General features: G+C 53.7%; 1 protein-coding gene across 2 annotated transcripts in view; it reads left to right on the top strand.

The window, feature by feature from the left end:
• The window catches only part of DBNL (drebrin like), a 36,729-nt gene extending 29,258 nt beyond the window's left edge, over window positions 1-7,471 (top strand). For both annotated transcript variants that reach the window (XM_050937509.1, XM_050937508.1), the window contains 3 exons: window positions 1,822-1,949; window positions 4,156-4,261; window positions 5,777-7,471. In XM_050937509.1, the coding sequence (XP_050793466.1) occupies window positions 1,822-1,949; window positions 4,156-4,261; window positions 5,777-5,916 (374 nt within the window). In that variant the 3' untranslated portion in view covers window positions 5,917-7,471. The remainder of the gene's footprint in view (window positions 1-1,821; window positions 1,950-4,155; window positions 4,262-5,776) is intronic.
• Window positions 7,472-19,493: the final 12,022 nt, after the last annotated feature.

Raw genomic sequence — 19,493 nt, 5'->3', positions numbered from 1 at the left:
TGTTCATGCATTCTCCACTAGGGGTCACTGTTGTGCTGAGGAGAGATTTAGACCTAACCCTAAACTCGGTCCGGCTCAGGGCTAACCTGGAAGCAGCGACATCCCACTAGCAATCCATCTCCTGGATTGTGTCGTTCCCATTGCTGTATGGGATTGTAAGGGGAGGCAGGCAGTGTTGTCCTGGGCTCTGCATAGGAAGGATAGTCCCTGACAAGCAGAAGGCCTGGGAAGAAGACGAACAAGGGGAATGGTGATGAGCGCATGTGGCTACCTAGACCGGTTGTGTGCACAATCTGCAGGGTTGAGTGTGGGAGCTAGGCTGGCAATAAGATGTCTGGCCTTAGCTTGGCCATTGTGCATTGGTGATGTCCCATAGGCCCCAGGGGAGAAGTGCGTTTGGGGAGGGAAGCCCAGTTAATGTCTCTGTGACCTCATCCTGTCCTTCCACCAGAGCAGCTGTAACATCCGTCCTGTCTCATATTGCCTGCGTAGTTTCCCTGTTGCTGCTGACCCCTCTAGCAGGTGTCTCTTCCTATCTGAGTGCTCCCCAGCCTGTCAGCTCCCAATCAACCTCTAGTTTAAATAAACCCCCTTGCCTTTTCCAGTGCCTGATTTGGTTAAGATGGATCTTGTCCCCTCTAAATAGGCTCTCCCCTTCCCCCCAAAGTTCTTCATCTAATAAATTTTACCTCTCCTCTCAACATCGTCTTCCACCCCTTGAGATTCTGGAGCCCCCCATCTAACTGGCCCTGCGTATGGAACCAGAAGTATTTTGAGAAGGTCACAGCAGAGCACTTGAACTTTAAGCTGCCTCTGTAACCATCTAAACTTTGCGTCCAGGAGTTTTCTTGTCATTCCTTACATCGACACAGCCTTTACCCTAGCACCCTCTAGTGCCTTGAAATGTCCCCCTAATGACCCTGTCTGCACGCAGTTTAGCTGTAGGGGCAGACAAGAACAAACCGTGTTCGGCAAACACGATTGCTGACAACTCCAGTACACCACACCTGCATTTCATCAGGTAGACTTGGCCTAAAGGTTTAGATGTCTCACAAGACCCACCACCCTTGTTCCTGGTGAGGAAGTCCCACAGTAGCTCTGACCATTTCCCCTCTCCCAGCTGTCTAGGCAGACTGGATATAATAGTAGAAAATGCTGCGTAAGGGCCCAAGCTTGCATGGCCCTGGGAGAGCGGCTGGAGGGTCTGATAAAGCTTGTCCATTCTCCATTGTCTCCAATCTACCAAAAAAAGCATTGCTAAAATCATTACTCTCCTGCTGCTCCAGCTCCATCGCCCCTCTCCTCTAACTCCTCCTGGGCTCTAACGCAAGCTCCTTGTGTTCATCTCTGTGGCCCAATGAGATCTTACCCACCCATTCTCAGGTCTCTTCTCTTCCTTCTTGCTCCCTGTCTTCCTATTACTGGAGCTGGTTAGGCAGTGATCCCCCCCGCAGCCCCTTACAAATTTTCTTTGGACAGTGTGGGATGAAAACTGGAAAATTTTGACAAATGGATTTTTTGGCAACATTTTCCATTGGGGGAGAGCTATTTTCCGTAGCACATAAGTGTTAACCAGCTCAACCTCTCTCTTCAACACGTAGAGGGATGGAAGGAGCCTGCTGTCAACCCTGATGCGCTGATCGTTTCCTCCAAGTCCCCCCTTCTGCGTACCCACTTCTGATTGTGATCTGGTACCTCCTCAGCCTCTATCTATGGGTCAGAGCTTAGTTCAGAAAGCTGTCCGGCATGTGGCTCTGACAGGAGGGAGAGACCAGTGTGTGAGGGGATTGACACTGCAAGGTATTCTGGGTTTCTTTCCAGGTGATGCTGCTGTGCAGGACACCAGGTACAGTCCAGTCCCCCCGGTGTCCCAGCCACAAGTGGAAGAGGATGCTCTGTATGAGGAACCCCCTGATGAGTCGGCTGTCTACGAAGAGCCCCCCACTCAGGTGGGTTTCGTTACGGAAACAGCTGTTTGACTTAATCTGTTTAACACCAAGAAGATTGAGATGACTAGATAACGGCCTAAAAGTACCTGCAGGGGGCTAAGTTCCCTTTAAGGTTTGTGCCTGTGTGGCAATGCAGGCGACCACCAAGGGTCACGCACCTATCTCCCCCAGCCCCAGGTCTGTGGCACAGCAAGGAGAGATGCCTCTCCCGTTCTCCTCCCCCCCCCCCCCCAGCAGCGGGGAGAGGCCCCTCTCTCCTAGCCCCAGAGCTACTGTGGTTGGGGGAGAGAGCTAGAGGGAGTCCTCTCTGCCTGCTGCCACTCCGGGGCAGCCTGCACCCCAGACCCCTTGGCCAGAGCCCACATCTCCAGTTGGAGCCCTCACTCCCCTGCACCCCACCTTTCTGCCCAAGCCCTGAGCCCCCTCCCACACCCTGAACCCCTCATCCCTGGCCCCACCTCAGAGCCTGCCCCCCCATCCAGAGCCCTCAGCTCCTGCACCCCAGCCCTGAGTCCCCTCCCACACGCCGAACCCCTTGGCACCGTCCCCGACACACATCACCTCCGTATTGGTGTGCATAGCAAAATTCATTCCACACATGGATGGGCAAAATTGGAGGGAACATTGACGGGGGGAAGAGGTCTGTCAGTAGAGAGCTCTATAACCTAGCAGACAAAGGTAAAGTCTAGCAAGATCCCAGGGATGGGAGTTAAAACTTCAAATAAATAACTGGAAATGTGGCACAAATTTTGTAATAGTGGGAGCAACAACCCACCTAGGGATGTGGTGGATTCTCCATCACCTCTGATCGTTCAGTCAAGAATAAATCCTTTTTTCTTAACCCTCTTAAAGCGCAGCCAGGAATCTCTTGGTAACATTCTTTGGTCTGTGATTTGCAAATCAGATACCTGCTGGCCTGTAGAGTTACAAAGTCACTTCTTAAAGGTTTTGTTATTTGTTTCTAAGCTTTTCTGGGTGGAGTCATGTATAAAGATTTGTTTTCTGTTGATTGGGGTTAAATTCTTTCCGGGCTTGGGTTTAGCAGCAGATGATTCCTAATTTGTGGTAGTTTTTCCACCCACATAGCTTGAATGTTTCAGTTTGAAGCGTCAACCTGTAGTTGCATACGGTGGGTTGGTAAACGTTGCATAGATTAGTATTGACAAGCTTAGTGTGTGAAGCTGGAGTGCTCTTCCCATGGACAGTATCAGCCCAGATCAGACTTCCTTTTTCTTGTGTTGCAATCCCTCTTTGCAGTTTGAATGTCCGTGCTTCTGAAACCGCCCTTTAAACTGCAAGGGTCATCTCCTTTGTGTTTGGCACTCGTGCTCGTTTAGAAACATCAAGTCGATTTTTATGATTCCTGCATTATTTTTGGCATCTGGTCCATATTTTGTTGAGGTTTTTACAGATTTTGTAGTTCAGTGTAACCTAGTTTGATCTATCCAGGGTACTTCTCTGCCCTCCCATGGGGTAGTATCTCAGCACCTCACAATCGCTACTGGATTTATCTATCATGACAACACCCCGTGAGGCAGGGCAGTGCTATGATCCGTGTTGTCCAGGCCCAGAATGAGACTGAGTCTCTTCCAGCCGTGCAATTCTATAATTCTGTGACAAGTGACTTGTCCAGGGTCATGCTGGGAGTCTGATCTCTGACATCCCAGGCTAGTGCCCTAACCCCTGGGTCATGCTGCCTCTCTAATTTGTGTCAGGATGGGATAAAGCGGCTGTGGTCCAACAAGCATAGCCATCAGTGCCTTTCTGTTGTTAGGTTGGTCGTTGAGCAGTCAGTTCCAATGCTGCCCTATGGGGAGGTGAAAGAAAATCTGCCTGTGGAGAACCCTCTTGTTCTTCTGTTGGGGAGACCAATATTTGAATGGTTGTGTGTGTTCTGTTCACACTGTTACAGGGGTGTTTGTTCGCATGGGGTGGTCTGGTCTTTGTCCCCGTAACACAGTCGTTATAACAGGACTTATGTTCGCGAACAGACTGCTACCAACTTTCCTCTCATGGACGAGAGGATCGTGGAAAGTGCTGGGTAAAGGATCTATGCGTGGCACAGGGTTGTTTGCCTTGTTTGGAGTGGTGGGAAAGAGCTAGGTTGTGCCACATTGACAGAGGTTTTGACAGCTGAGCGTCCTATGGCATTCCATCAGCAAACTCGTTCGTGTTTAACACTGTCTATTTCTGTTTGCCTTCAAAGGAACAGCTTGAAGATGCCAAATATGAGTATGCTGTTGAGTACCAGCAAAGGCCAGACTTGGAGGGGAAAGGGTTATGTGCCCGAGCGCTGTACGACTATCAGGCTGGTATGTGGCTCCTTTATTTCTCTGTAATCTTGGGAATTGACAGCCCTGTAGTCTCAGTGTCACACACGTTCCCACCCCAGTGCCTCTAAGTGTGCACATACTCACCTGCATTCAGGGATAGCCCAGGAAAGTCCCCCTCAACTCCTGTGCAGTGATGCAGATCTAGATGGGTGATCGAGCCCAGCGTACTTCAAAGAACAGCAGTGCAGCGAAGTAACTTCCTTTGGCGATCAGTCACCATACACAGCTGTGAGTGCAGTGCAGCCTTGTTGTGCAACAGCATCTTTCATGCAGCCTGGATCCAAAAATGATGCAGTATTTGATGCCATCCCTTCCACTTCCTGGACTCCCTATCCCTCTTACCTTCCTGGGCTCTCTCCTCTGGCTCCTACCCCTCTTACCTGCTCGGGCTCTCTCCTCTGGCTCCTTTCTCTCTGCCTCCATGCACACTGGACCAGATTCTCACCTTGTGTAAATCCTAGTAGCTTAGTGGAAGTCAATGAACTTATGATATTTTGATGATCTAACCCATCATTTTCTGCTACCCTTAAAATATGGTTTTGGTCTGAAAAGTGACTGTCAGGCTTGCACCATAACAAAGAGGAATGCACCCAAAAGCTTCTAAGTGAGTCAGGTGCTTTTGAAAATGTTACCCCTAATCCCTGCTTTAAAGACAAATCACCATGCAGCCATGGCAGCTTCACAGATACGGGGCCTCCAGATTCATTGACCCCGGAAAGCAATTCTAGATAACACAGCAAGAGCAGAGAAAACAAGTCCACAGTCAGTCTGCGTTTTGACAGCGGATTCCAAACAAAACCTCTGACGCGTTTCATAAAACGGTCAAGGCCCCTCACGACCTATCCGCACCTGACCTAGCGTCTCCTATTCAGTATCGAAAGATTGGTTCTCCCGTCCGGTCGGCCCATGATCCCAGCCTCCATCGCCCACTGGTTACATTTTCAAACAAGCCCTGTGTGTGCCTTCTCCTATGCTGCCCCTCGGGTTGGGAGACGCTCCCCATAAACACAGGCAAAACTCCCTCATCCACCTTGAAATCCCTCCTTAAAATTCTGCTTTGCTATTATGCCTGCTGAATACTTGACAATGGTTAAAGCTCCTGGTCTGCTAAGACCGCTGTTGGCCACATTGTCTCATTGTTTCCTTGTGCTTCCCATCAGTCGCCATCTGTGGTTTCCTGTCTTCTTATCTTTCGATAGTCAGCTCTTCTGGGCAGGGACTGTTATTATTCCGTCTGTACAGTGCCTAGCATGTTGAGGTCCTGCTCCAGGACTAGGGCTCCGAGGAGCTACAATAATACAAATAACGGTGTTTCCCACAGATGGATTTTGTGCAGGCACCAAAAATGCCATTAAAGGGGAAGAGCAACCTCAGGCAGCCAAGGGCTTTAGGGATTGAGAGCTTTCAGTTGTGACTAGATGTCCCTGTCTTTTCCCCAATAGCTTGTGTGACATCAGCTAGCTTCTGACCTTCCCCTGCTCTGTCTCGTTCCAGCCGATGACACGGAGATCTCCTTTGACCCTGAGAACATCATCACCAACATCGAGATGATCGATGAGGGCTGGTGGCGTGGCTACGGCCCAGACGGCCACTTCGGCATGTTCCCTGCCAACTACGTGGAATTGATAGAATAAGCAGCCTCCGGGGGAAGGAGGATGGGGAGCAGTTACCCATAAAAGTGGCTTGATGAAATCTGACTCTTCACCGTTTAAATTGTGTGGCTTTTAAGGTGTGACGTGCCATCGCCCTGCTCCCCTGGCCCCAGAGCAGAACCCAGCAGTGCTCTGTTGCTCTCTTCCCCTCCAGCTTAGCTGATACTACTTGGTGAAGGTCTGAAATGAGCCGTGGCCATTTGCATAACTTACCTACACGTTTCACTCAACAGCTGAAACCTTTTAAGGGGGAGGGACAGATGACTGCTCCCTACCAGGCATTCAGGAAACAAGCTCCCCACTTCAGAACAGGTGTCTCTTTTGGAGGAAAAGGGCCCCCTCCGCCAGATCCGCGAGGGAATGGTAACCAGACGGGCTCCGATTTAGCATTCCATGTGGCTCAGTAAACAGCGTGGATCTGTCACTGCAGGATTAATGTTGCAAAGACCGACACCAAGCAGTCGGGCAATGCCCAAGTTAGCCTTCTATTAGCAACACCATCTCCCTGTGCATGCGCGATTAAATTATACGTCCTACAGTCTAGCCAGTGTGGCTGCACAGGTGGCCTGAGGTCCAGTTACCGTTGCTCGTAGAATCCTGATTTTTGCATTACCTGCTGTCTCTGGGGCTTCAGCTCGCAAGCTGCCCATTGTACTGCAGTAAGGTTTGCATTTAGCTTCCACTACCTTTGAGGTGGGAATGAAAAGGATGAATCCCTGTGGCAACTGAACACTGGAGCTGTGCAGCTGCATGTCATGGTGTTGCAGCATCTTGCACAATTCCTTTGGAGCAGTGGTCAGTTATAGAACTCGGGTAAGGATATTTATCATGCATGCATATGACCAATATTTCACTTACCAATAAGTCCTCTCAGCCTCTCCCGGAGGGTTTTCCTCACCTGGGATTAGCAATGGGTGCACAGTAACACTTTCTATTAGCCATGAGGACCCGGAGTGGCGTAGATTTCTTAAAGTATGCAAAGTTGTCTTTTCCCCAAAGGAGAGTCTTCTGGGAAATTGAGCCGAGCAATCCTAGGGATTTGTAATGAACCCCACCTCCTTAATCACGGTGTTCCCTGCCTTATATACAATCCAGTAACTATCACTGTGCCCTGGAAACAATGGGGATCCTAACTCAGCTATTCCTACCCTCCCTCTTTCCCTCTTTCCTACTACAAGTTTTCCTCCCTTATGTTGCTTTAACAAACAAACATGGTTCGAAAGATGCTGGAGTCCTTATTCCCCAGCCCTGACTTGCCCCCTTGCCAGCTGCTCCCTCTCCCTGCAGCTGCAGAGAGAATGTCCTGGCTGCTCCAGTCCCAACGCCTCCCACCCCAGGACTCTTCAGCTGCAGTGAGAACTACTCCAAGCCATTTCTGTGCTGTGTGGGCGCCGAAAGCCGTGTGTTGCATTCCTTCCCGTCTGCTCATCCTGCCTCACCAGCCTCCTGGGCTTGTGTCTGTGAGGACTTTCTCTCTCTCTCTCATCTTTTCCCTTTGGAGAGCTGATGGAAACAATAAAGGGCTTTTCTGTGGTGATGGCTGTAGTCGGTTACTGGGGATGTCACTGACCTTTAGAGTTGATGATTTCGGGACTCATCAGTGTGTTGGGGCTTTGATTGCACCCTCCCTTCTGTTCTGGTCAAAACTCCGGCTGGACGGTGGAGGCTTTGCATTTGGGTATGGGCGTGGGGCAGGCAGAGCCTGTGGTGTTTAATCAATGGAGTTTGAGTCTTAAGAACTTTTGGCCATCTGAAATGCCTTGCTTTTGTCACGTAGCCTCCTGTGCTTGGCCCATCCTTGGAAACGTTTGTGCTGTCTGCCTCAGCCCCTGCTGTTTAGGCTGGACTCTGTAGAGCATCTCCACCAGTGGGTGCATGCATTTGTACCCGCTTAGATTGCCAGCTGCTTGACTCTCAGGCTCTCTCGGAAATCCCTGACACAAACCATAATGGTGTGACTGCATGGGCCTATTGCAGCACCTTGCTCTTGTCCAGTATTTCTCTTACCTGCATAGAATAGCTCTGGCGAAAGGTGTCTTCCCTCATCATCGTCTGTGGGGAAGACTGATGGAAAGAAGTCATCCAGCAGCAGTGTGGCCTAGGGGGATAGAGCACTGCATTGCACTGGGATTCAGCAGACCTGTGTCCTATTCCTGGCTCTGCAGTTAGCCTGCTGGGTGAACTTGGGAAGGCACTTCTCTGCTCCATGCCTCAGTTTTCCCATGAACAAGGCATCAAGATTGGCATCTTTGCTCCAGGGGTTGGGGGAATGAGATGAGACAACAGCTGCTCTGCAGGCTAGGGTGGAGATGGATGGTGTTTCAATGGGATTGGTGATGCAATGGGAGAAGTGGCAAAGGAGGCAAAGTGGAGGCGATTGTGGGATAGAGGGAGTTAATCCAAGGAAGGGAGGAGGAAAGGCTGCTATGGATGGAAGTCATGAAAGGCCAGGGATGGTGAGCAGTGTAAAAGGGAACGGAATGGCTACCAAAAGGGAGGTCAGTGTTTCAGAGAGGTCTGTTGACTTAACTTTTCATTTCTGTGGTTATGTGGCTTCAAGTCAGGGTTGGTACATATGTGTGTGTGCGTGTGCATACACCCAAAATGGCCAAGTTCCCAAAGCCGAAAACAACTTTTGAGCAAAATCAATTGAGGGGAAAATGTTTGAACAACAAAGCTGAACAAGAATTGGGAATTAAAAAAATACTTGGCTAGTTGTTCAGAAGACCACAATTGCGTAATCCTGAAAGAAGGTTTGTTTTGTTAAAAAATCATCCTGGGAAAGCACCAATAATAAGCTACATCTAACTAAACAAATGGAAAAAAGGGGAAACATTCCAATGAACATAAATGAGCAGTTATTAAAGGTATAACCCAAGTCATATGAGAAGCTGAAGCCACCTGTGAACAAGCTTGTGGCTGGCAGGGGTAGCACAAGAACATGGGACAGTCAATTAAACTGAAAGGTGGGAAATTCAAAACTAGTAAGAGGAAATACATTTTCAAGCTGCATGATTAGGCTGTGGAACTCACTGCCACATGATGTTATTGGGTTCAAGGATTTCGCTGTATTTGGTAAGAGATTGGGCATTTATATGGCTAATGGGAACAGGTAGAATTAACGCTAACTCGAGAAGCTCTTTGAGTTGTGTTCCTGTGGGTGCACCAGGGGCACATGTGCCTCAAGTTCTTGACTGGAGACTTTCTGTTAGCTGTGTCCATTGGACCTGCGCATGCGCTCTGTACAGCTTCATGCAATGCACTGAAGGCATACGGTTGTGGGTGAACTGTCATCCTCAGTTCCTTCTCTACTGCTTTGGCAGGGGACAGAGCTCTATCGTGTCCCCCTTGTTTCGCTAGGTTCATGTTGGTTGTTTTTACTATAGAATTAGATAGTCGTGAGAGGATGATGGAGCATTCCCTTGCACCTGCTTTGGAACTGTCAAGAGATCCCCATGTACATCTGTCTCTGGACAGATCCAGTGCCTCTTCAACTTCAGCCCAGGTCTCTCATAAGAAGGGGAGGGCTGCAAAGAAAAGGAGTTTGGTCTTCCACCACCAGGAGCTGGCTCTCAAAAGGCCCTAGTCTGCTGTGGGGTCAGAGATGTTGACCTCTTGGGTCGGAACTGGGGAAGCACAAGACACTTCTTTCTCCTGTAGCAGCAGAGCTGAGAGATCCTGGAACGCTCTGGAGAAGCACGGCTCCAGCAGGCCCAGCACATACACTCGTCTAGAATGACATCTACATCAGACTTGCCATTGGTGCTTCTCGCTCAGCAGCTTTGGTACCAAGCAAATCGAAACCCCATACATCTTTGGCCCCAGCACTGCCGTGCTCCAGGTCGACGGTACCGCCCCCATGAGCTGCTGCATGGGTGCTGCAGGAAGTCCCCTGCTCCAGGAGCTTGTCGGTCTTAGATGAGCTGGACTCTTCACGGCTTATTGATACTGAACGAGTCTCAGCACCGAGACCCCAGCCTCCAAATTACCATTGCTTCCTGGTGCCATAGATTCTCTGCCTTTTTCCCCTAGGACCCCCCCGCCCCCTTCACTGAATGTCTCCTCCTCCTTCCTCGCCCTCCTCCAATCAATCTCCTCTATATCAGTGCAGGAGCCCATTACTTTGGCCACATCCAGACTAGGAATTAAAATCGATTTTAGATACGCAACTTCAGCTACGGGAATAACGTAGCTGAAGTCGAATTTCTAAAATCAAGGTACTCACCAGTCTGGACGGCGCGGCATCGATGTCCGCGGCTCTCCGTGTCGATTCCGGAACTCCGTTCGAATTGATGGAGTTCCGGAATCGATGTAAGCGCGCTCGGGGATCGATACACCGCGTCCAGACTAGACGCGATATATCGATCCCCGAGCAATCGATTTTAACCCGCCGATGTCGCGGGTTAGTCTGGACGAGGGCTTTGACAAGGATCCTCCTGCACAACAGGGATGGTGAGACCAGCTCTGAGTGCCACCCCTCCTCCTATGTGGCATCCTCCCCCCAAAGGGCCAGAGTGAGACCCTTGGGCTGCAGAGTGCCAGCCATTTGTCAGCCCTCTGGCTCCATTGCAGAGAGGCTATAGGGTTGTGCAGTCCCTTCTACCAACCCCCCAGCATGAGGAGACCTTTGAAGAACAGCAGACTAGGGCGGCTAAAGAGGCCACCCCTCAAACCCCTCTCGAAGAAGAGGTTTCTCAGGCTGGGCAGTCACTGTACTTCAAGATGTGTCCCCCTGTGGGTGCTCCGCTCCCCACCCTCCTTCCCCCCTGCTTTATACTGTTCTTCGTGGGACGTCTGCCTGCAGAAGGACCTGAGTAGGTGGCCTGCGCAGCCCTGTCTTCCCTGAATGGACACTGCTAATGGAAGATCTTCCAGCCAGGGCTCAAGAGGTGCATGCGTCCTAAAATGAAGCACCGCCAGGGAGACCCATCTCAGAGAGTTACAGTTATTGCCCGGGTGAGAAACCTCATCATGTGGGGTGGGGCATTCTATTTTCATACTTCCGTGCTTCAAGTAATTTCTATTAGGGATCAGGATGAGACTGAGGTTAGGGGACAGATTATCCCCCATCTGCTATTCTGGTGTTTCCTGCACTTTGAGGCATCTGATGGGCTGTGGTCAGGACATGGGCTGGGTGGTCCCTGGGCCACTCCAGGCTATATTGGGAGCAAAACAAGTGCTGGTGGTAGGCTAGGTCCATGGCCAGAGGGAGAGAATAGAAATGCCGGCGAGTTCATGACAGAAGGCACCGGCCTGGTCTTTACACCGGGGTTGGCTGTGTCTTTCTAAGAGCTCTGACGTCACCAGGCATTATGGGTTCTGTGGCTGGCAGGATGCAGGGGGACTGGGTGGAGGTGCAGGATGCCCCCTTCTGGCCCTTATACTATCTAGGTGGATGGATCTGTGTTCCTATCTGGAATCAACAGCGAGCCAGGCAGCCCTCAATGTCTCTCCGTCAACATCTCCGCTCCGGCACCTGCTATGTGGCTGCGGCATCTCAATGTGGCTACTGCACTTACTCCTGGGACTGCTGAGCAGGCAGCCCAGGCTGGCTCCCTCACCTTAGGGTAGCTGCCACTGTGGCTTCCTGCCCCTGGCAGCAACAACTGTCACCCTGGGGCAGAGTGGCCCTTGTGAACTGCCAGGAGAGAGGGGGCAGAGGGGCTGGGGGACAAAGAGAAAACTGTGAAGCCAACAAGCGGGAAGAGAAAATGTTGCCTGCATACACGGGGAGGAGCAGCTTCTGGCCTATATCCAGCTCTGGGCTCTGCCAGGCTTCCACTCCTGGCTCTGTCCTGGTTCACCCCAACCCTGGGCAAGTCACAACCTCAACTAGTGCCTCAGTTTCCCCTCCTTACTGGGGATAACACTGGGTGGGCTCCTGTGTGGGTGAGAGCAGGGTCAGGGGATGTGTTAGCAGGAATTGGGCTGAATGGGGCAGAGATGCTCACTTGGCATCTGTGATGCAGACCCCAGTGGGGATCATGGTCGTCTTCATACACACCCCTAGTCCCTTCCCCAGGGACCCACCAAGAAATGCCATTATCCTGGTGTCATGGAGCCTCTGGGCGATGCTCTGGAACTGCTCCCCACAAAGCCAGTCAGGACTTTGGGGAGCCTTCTCTCCCTCGGAGCAGACTGTCTGCAGGGCAAGAAGCTCACACGGCTTCGCCTCCTGGGGGTCTCCCTGGAGCATTCAGCATATGCCCCTCCACGTGCTTCCCACAGCAAGTCCGCCCTGGCAGGGTCCTGGGGAAGCCACCAGGTCCTGCACCCCTACTTTGCAGTCAGACGTGACTCAGCCAGCCAGTAAAACAAAGGTTTATTCGATGACAGGAACATGGTCTAAAACAGAGCTTGTAGGTACAGTGAACGGGACCCCTCGGCCGGGTCCATTCTGGGGGACAGTGAGCCAGACCCCCACGTCTGCACTTCACTCCTCGTCCCCAGCCAGCTCCAGACTCCCAAAACCCCTCCAGCCCTACCTCCTTTTCTGGGCCAGGAGATCACCTGACCTCTTTGTTTGTAGAACTGATAAATGAAATTGTTTTTAGTTGTTCACTTTATTAATGTAACTTCTGTTCACCATTCACTACACTTGCCTACACTGTAACTTCTGTTCACTGTTTGCCATATTGTAATTCAAACCCCATTTTAAAACATACACTCCTTTTTGTAAAAGCTTCCTCCAACCTTCATTTTTGCAAACCCAGCTGTAATCTTATTAGTTTAGTTTAGATGTGTGAATGAGGCATGTATGGATGATGGAATCAGCCTCCAGCCCCAGCCTGTCCTGATGAAATAAAGTTCAAATACCAACGGCTGAAGACCTAGACAACAGCCCTAAACAAAGTAAGAAGCGTCCACCCTAAAAAGAAAAGGACAAAAGAACAACAGAAAGAAGATCAAAGCCAGGTCCCAGGCTGAAAGTCACGTCTGCAATTGATGGGTGATCAATCCAAACCCAGAGGCAGCGTGACACAGCAAGACCTATAAACTTTGAATCCAAACTAAAAGCCTATAAAAAAGAAGGGTGAGATGAGAGACTTTGGGTAACGTTCTGCTATCAACATCAAGGGGCATCAGTGCGCGCCCGACAGAGATCTGGCTCCTCCTCATGCTCAGCTTTCCTAGCCAGTTAGCTGCCACGAGCTACTATCCCAAGCCTCGAACTCAAGCTACAATCAGGACTGGTAACTATCCAGCAGCTGCAGAACATTTGGGGTGTGTGTGTGTGTGTGAGTGTATGTATATAAGCATTGAGGTATTTGCTAGCAATTATAGATCAATATACATGTGGCATCTTTGTCTTGACCCCTAAAACAATCCTGTGCGGGTTTGTCTGTACAACATGTTCTCCCACACCTTTAGCATCCCCTTGCAGGGGGGAAGGGCCTGGCTATTAGTTGCTAGGTGACAGAGGGTCAGCCAGGAACTGAGGCCCCCCCCCCCCACAGTATTCAGAGGGAACATTAAGAACATTCTTAGTTCATCACATCTCTCCCCCCTTCAAGACCGAACTGAGCGAGGTCACTTCAGCCAGTGACCTGGGGAAGTTTGAACCCACCAACGTTCCCATGGATGCCCCAGCATCTCTCCCATTCCTTGGTGTGAGTTACACCAGGACAGTCCAGTTTTGTGCCCTCCCTAAGGTCGAGTGTGTTTGATGGCACTCACAGGCCGCATGTGGGAAGGTTTATGCGGCCCAAACCCTTTTGCCACCTTATATCCCTGGGGTTCAAACTAGGATTGGATCTTTTCCCAGCACTCTGGGCTGTGATACAGGCTCCCTTGGTTAAGAGCCCCCATCTTGGCCTTGGCCAGCCGCTCCCCACCTTGTGGCCCAGATACAACACCTCTGCCGTCCCCAACTTACACTTTCCAACTTTCCAGCTTTTACTGTCAGTCCCACTTCCTTGAGGCAACCCAGCACCCTCTTCACCTGGGACACCTGTTCCTCCCAGGTCTGGCTAAAGATGCACATGTTATCAGTGTACATCAGGGCCAAGTTCTCCATCCCCCTCAGCTTGTCTAGAATCTCCCCAGGCCTAGGCATGGGGTCGGCATCGGACACCGTGATGGCTTTAAGCTTCCGAAGGTCCCTACTAAACCAGATCATCCCATCTTCCTGGGGGACCAGCCCCATGGGTGAGGCCCATGGGCTGTAAAATGGCTGGATCACATCTAAAGCCAGCAGGTCCTTGACCTCTCTCCAGGTTCTGGGCTGCTTTCCCAGTAACTCTGAATGGTGAATACCTGATGGGGAGATTGACTCCCACCTCAGGGAAGAGATCCCCCAGGGGGTCTTCCCCCTTCTCCTCCCAATCCTCCCCTTTCAGGTCCAGGGGTCCCCTCACTCTCCTCCCATATAGCAGCTCAAATGGGAAGAACCCTGTGGATTCCTGGGGCACCACCAGCTGCCTCCCGATTCCCCGCAGTTCTACTTCCCCTTGGGGAGCCCATTCCCGGTACAGGAATCCCTTCTCCCGCAGGACTGTGTCCCTGCAGCCTTCCCCAAGGGGGTTTGCAGCGCTGTGGCCAGCAAGTTCTCTCAGCTTTTCCAAGGAGGGATCCTTCCGCAGCCCGGTCTGGAATTCAGCTGCTGGGAGAGGGAGTGGAACCTGTTCCCTCTCTCTGGCTGGGCCTGGGGTCACAGACCCCCTCAGCCCTGTCCCTGATAGCCCCCTCCCTGCCGTGAGATCACTTCCCAGCAGCACGTCTGGACCAGGCAAACCTGGTTGGCAGCAGACCTGCCCTGCCTGGGTGTCCCCCCACTCAGCTGAGGTCTCAGCTCCCACTGTGCTCAGTGCTGCCCTTGCTGTCCCAGTGGGGGCAGGCAGCGCGGTCTCTGCTCTGGTCACAGCATCAGAGCCAGCGTCAGCTCCGGTGTGCAGGGGGGCGGGGAGCATCTCTCCCTCCCACTCAGCCCCAGGGGTCTGGTTACAGGTAGGCAGGTATCCTGAGCCCAGCAGCCCCTCCCCCCTGCCAGCTAGGTCATTTGCATTTTCACTAACCATTTCCATCCTAGGCAATTGGTTCCCTGGATTTGAATTCAAATCCTTGGCCGTTACAGGAGCAGGGCCTGGATCCTGTCCCAAAGAGACACAATCACCCCCCAACAGGACCTCACAGCCAATATCCTGGAGAACCCCAACGACCAGCCAGCCCAACCCCTCCTGGGTCTGCCCAGGTATCCGGGCCATAGGCAGGGCAAGGGGCTTCACCCCAGGGACCTTCACCCAGGTCCCACAGCCCCTCAGCACCTGCGGCTGTACCACCACAGTTTTCTCTGTCCCAGGGTCTTGCTACCCCAGGCGTGTCTCCCCACTGATCCCTGGGCAGCCCCCTATGTGTCTCTGCTCCACCATTGCCAGTCCATGCTGCTGCTGCTTCTCCTGCAGCTTTTCCTCAGGCTCTTGCTTTCTCTCACAGTCCCCTCGCTCTCTCAGGCTCTGCTCCCATCCCATCCATCTCCGATCCCCTGATGGGGAACCCGATCATGAAGACCCTCGTCTGGTTGGGGACCAGACTCTCGGGGATGCCTGGCTGCTGTTCCAGCTGCTCCCAGATCCTCTTGTAGCCCCATCTGGGTCAGGAATCTGCTCCTCAGAGTGGTCCTCCTCCTTCAACTGCATGATTAACTGTGCCTTGGTGAACTTCCCCATGCGTAACCCTCTCTTTTTGCACAGGATCACAATGTCCTTCTTAAGGAGATGGGGATAGACCATCACTTCACCGTTCCCAAGTGGCTCTGGACTCACAGGCCTGTGTACTCTTGGCTCCCCCATGGTTTTCCCTGCTATGCCAGCCCTTCTCGTGATCACCACCTCTTTGCCAGGATTGAGCTGCAGACTCCTCCACCTCTGGGACTGTTCCTGCAATCCCCAGGGGAACCCTGCTACTGCAAAAATCCTTCTCTCTCCCAGGGTCAATCGGCAAGCTCCTCCGCCCCTGAGACTGCTCGCTGCAGTCCTCAGGGGGACCCCGTTACTCCAACATTCCTTCTCGCTGGTCACACACTCCCAGAGGTTAACCGTTCCCTGAAACGGTCTCTCTTTGAGCCTTCAGCATGCCTGGCTCTCATTATCCCCTCTTTGTTTTACTGCTCCCCAGTCACTTACTGCAAGAAGCGCTATTCATGGGGTGTAGCACATCCCACTGCTCCCACCAGTTGACATGGAGTCCCTGGACGATGCTCTGGAACTGCTCCCCACAAAGCCAGTCAGGACTTTGGGGAACCTCCTCTCCCTCGGAGCAGACTGTCTGCAGGGCAAGAAGCTCATACGGCTTCACCTCCTGGGTCTCTCCTTGGAGCATTCAGCATATGCCTCTCCGTGCATTTCCCACAGCGAGTCCACCCAGGCGGGGTCCTGGGAAAGCCACCGGGTCCTGCACCCCCACTTTGCAGTCAGACGTGACTCTCAGCCAGCCAGTAAAACAGAGGTTTATTTGATGACAGGAACACGGTCTAAAACAGAGCTTGTAGGTACAGCGAATGGGACCCCTTGGCCGGGTCCATTCTGGGGGACAGTGAGCCAGACCCCCCACGTCTGCACTTCATTCCTCGTCCCCAGCCAGCTCCAGACTCCCAAAACCCCTCTGGCCTCACTTCCTTTTCCGGGCCAGGAGGTCACCTGACCTCTTTGTTCTCCCACACCTTTAGCATCCCCTTGCAGGGCGGAAGGGCCTGGCCATTAGTTGCTAGGTGACAGAAGGTCGGCCAGGAACTGAGGCCCCCCCAACAGTATTCAGAGGGAACATTAAGAACAGTCCTAGTTCGTCACATCTGGCATGACAGGACCCCCTGCCCTCAGCCCAGAGCCTCCTTATGGCTGCAGATTGCCAGAGTGATGGGGGGCTTCAGATCCACCGACTGGGGAGGGGGGGAAAGGGGGCTGGGCAATTGCTCATTTATTCATTTCTCTCCCTTCCTCCCTCCATTACAGTCACTCTGCTGCCCCTCGCCCTGTCCTAGGCCCCAGCACGGCCTTGCTCTCCCCATGTTCCAGCCTGTGGCCGTGGGGCTGTAGGCAAGATTGGAAGCTGTTGGCCCCACGAGCCTTTCAGCTAGACTCAGTCAAGGATGCCCAGGTGGGAGTGGGTCAGTCCCTGTGAGCTGGTATGCGGGGGTGGCAGCAGCTGGCGTGGGATTGAGTTAACGGGGTCAGGCAGATGCAGCAGGGAGAGCAAGCGAGAGAGCAAGCTAATCGGATTGCGGCCTGACCCTCCATTTAATTTCTTCTGCCCCAGCCCGGGGAGCCCTTCCCCGGGGACCCTCAGCCAGCCGCATAGAGGCCATTACGTGAATAGCAGTGCTGGGGCTGGGCTTGGCTGTCTCTGCCCAGCCCCTCCTCCCCCTTTCATTACAGGGAGTGCAATGCTGCTAGGAGTGTCCAGGCCTTAGCCCCAGAGGCCAACGCCTCCCCGTTTATCCCCAGGGGCCTGGCTCCTGGCCGCCCTGAGAATGGGGCAATCAGCGCACTGGGGTTAAACAGCTCCCCAAGGCTGGGGACCGGCACGGCCCCACACAGCCCGAGGGCTGGCTTTCCCTGCTACCTGGGAGGCTGGGGGAGTGGGTCTCAGGAACTCAGGAGTAGGATCTGGGCTAAGACAAAGGGGTGGCAGTGTGCCCCCCTCCTAGGCTGAGCTGTGGGGCCCAGTACTGACTCCAGTGCTGGGTAGGACGGTCCGGCTCTGCCCCAATGGGCTCTGTGGGGTTTTGCAGGGCATAGAGTCTGCCCTGGCCATGTCCCCTCCAGGCCCTTCCTCCTGTCCCCCTCTGCTCCACCTCCTGTGCCCAGGACTGCTGGAGCAGCAGTGTGGAGCTGGTGGGCTGGGCTCTGCCCGCCCAGCGGACGGTGTTTGTGCCTCCTGCCACCCCTGGCACAAAGGGGCCCCAGAGCAGCTGTGATGGCTCAGGCTCTCGGCCTGCACCCCCTGTTAGTGTTTCTCAGGCTGCCGGTGAACCTGCACACCGTGGCCCTGACATGTGACCTCCCCCCATGCTTTGAGGGTGCGTGTGGGGGTGCCCAGGCTCCCTGGCTTGGCCTCCCCCACAGGGAGGGCCCCCCCCCCAACCAGGCAGCCCCTAATATGCTTCCAGCCAATGCAGGTGTCAGCTCGCGCTGCTGCACGGCTGGCTGGTGCCTGCGCGGCCCCAATCCTCTTATAGGGATGAAATGGCATAATCTGGCAGGGGCAGGGCGTCCCCCTCCCCCTTGCAGGGGTTCAAACATCTGGAAGCCACGGCCCTCCCATAGCAAAGCCTGGGGGGATTCTCCCAGGCGGGGAGAGAGCTGGCAGCCTGGCTCCACCTGCCTACGTCTCTCTGCTTCCCCTCCCAGCGAGCCACACCGGGCAGAAGCTGAGGCCGGACGCAGCTTGTTGCAGTCGTGGCCACTGCATCCTTGCAGGCAGAACCTGCCCAGCCAGGCATCCCCCAGCCCAGCGTCTTTCTCACCAACAGCTGGTGGCTCTGCTGCTGGAGACTGCCGCCTCCCCTGGGTCCCCGCACATCCCTCAGCACAGGGGCGGGTCTAGGTATTTTGCCGCCCCAAGCACGGCAGGCAGGCTGCCTTCGGTGGCATGCCTGTGGGAGGTCCACCAAACCCGTGAAACCAGCGGACCCTCCACAGGCAAGCCGCCAAAGGCAGCCTGCCTGCCGCCCTCACGGCGACCGGCAGAGCGCCCCCTGTTGCTTGCCACCCCAGGCACGCACTTGGCGTGCTGGTGCCTGGAGCTGCTCCTGCCTCTGCAGCATCCCCAAACCACCTACCAGAGATTTCTGGCCCCAAATCTCCTGCCCTGGGACGAACTCAGGGCTTGGAGCAGCTTTATCCAGCGGTATTATTATTGTGTGTCCCCCACCCCCATGGTAACCCTAGCTGGGATTTTCAATCTGGCTTTCCTCATCCCAAACTGTCATAACTTTGCCTAATCGCTGTTACTGTTCAGCTCCCTGTCTGCCCACGCTTCCGCCCAGCCTGGCCCCAGCTCTGTTGCCCCTCACATACATCCAGTGCCCCCTCCTCTTTCTGCTGCTCCTCATGTATCCCTGCCACCCCCTCACGTATCCCTACTGCCCCCTCCTCTCCCTGCCACCCCTCACGTATCCCTGCCGCCCACTCCTCTCGCTGCCACCCCCTCACGTATCCCTACTGCCCCCTCCTCTCCCTGCCACCCCTCATGTATCCCTGCCGCCCCCTCCTCTTGCTGCCACCCCCTCACGTATCCCTGCTGCTACCTCCTCTCCCTGCCACCCCCTCACGTATCCCCGCTGCCCCCTCCTCTCCCTGCCACCCCCTCACTTTCCCTGTGGCTCCCTCCTCTCCCTGTCACCCCTCATGTATCCCTGCCGCCCCCTCCTCTCCCTGCCACCCCCTTACGTATCCCTGCTGCCCCCTCCTCTCCCTGCCAGCCCTCACGTATCCCTGCTGCTCCCTCCTCTCCCTGCCACCCCCTCACATATCCCTGCTGCCCCCTCCTCTCCCTGCCACTTCTCATATATCCCCACTGCTCCCTCCTTTCCCCGTCACCCCCTCACATATCCCTGCTGCTCC

The sequence above is a fragment of the Gopherus flavomarginatus genome, chromosome 2, assembly GCF_025201925.1.
Source record: "Gopherus flavomarginatus isolate rGopFla2 chromosome 2, rGopFla2.mat.asm, whole genome shotgun sequence".
Taxonomy (NCBI): Eukaryota; Metazoa; Chordata; order Testudines; family Testudinidae; genus Gopherus; species Gopherus flavomarginatus.
Note: the sequence above shows the minus strand (reverse complement) of the source record. Positions and strands in the feature narration are given on the sequence as shown.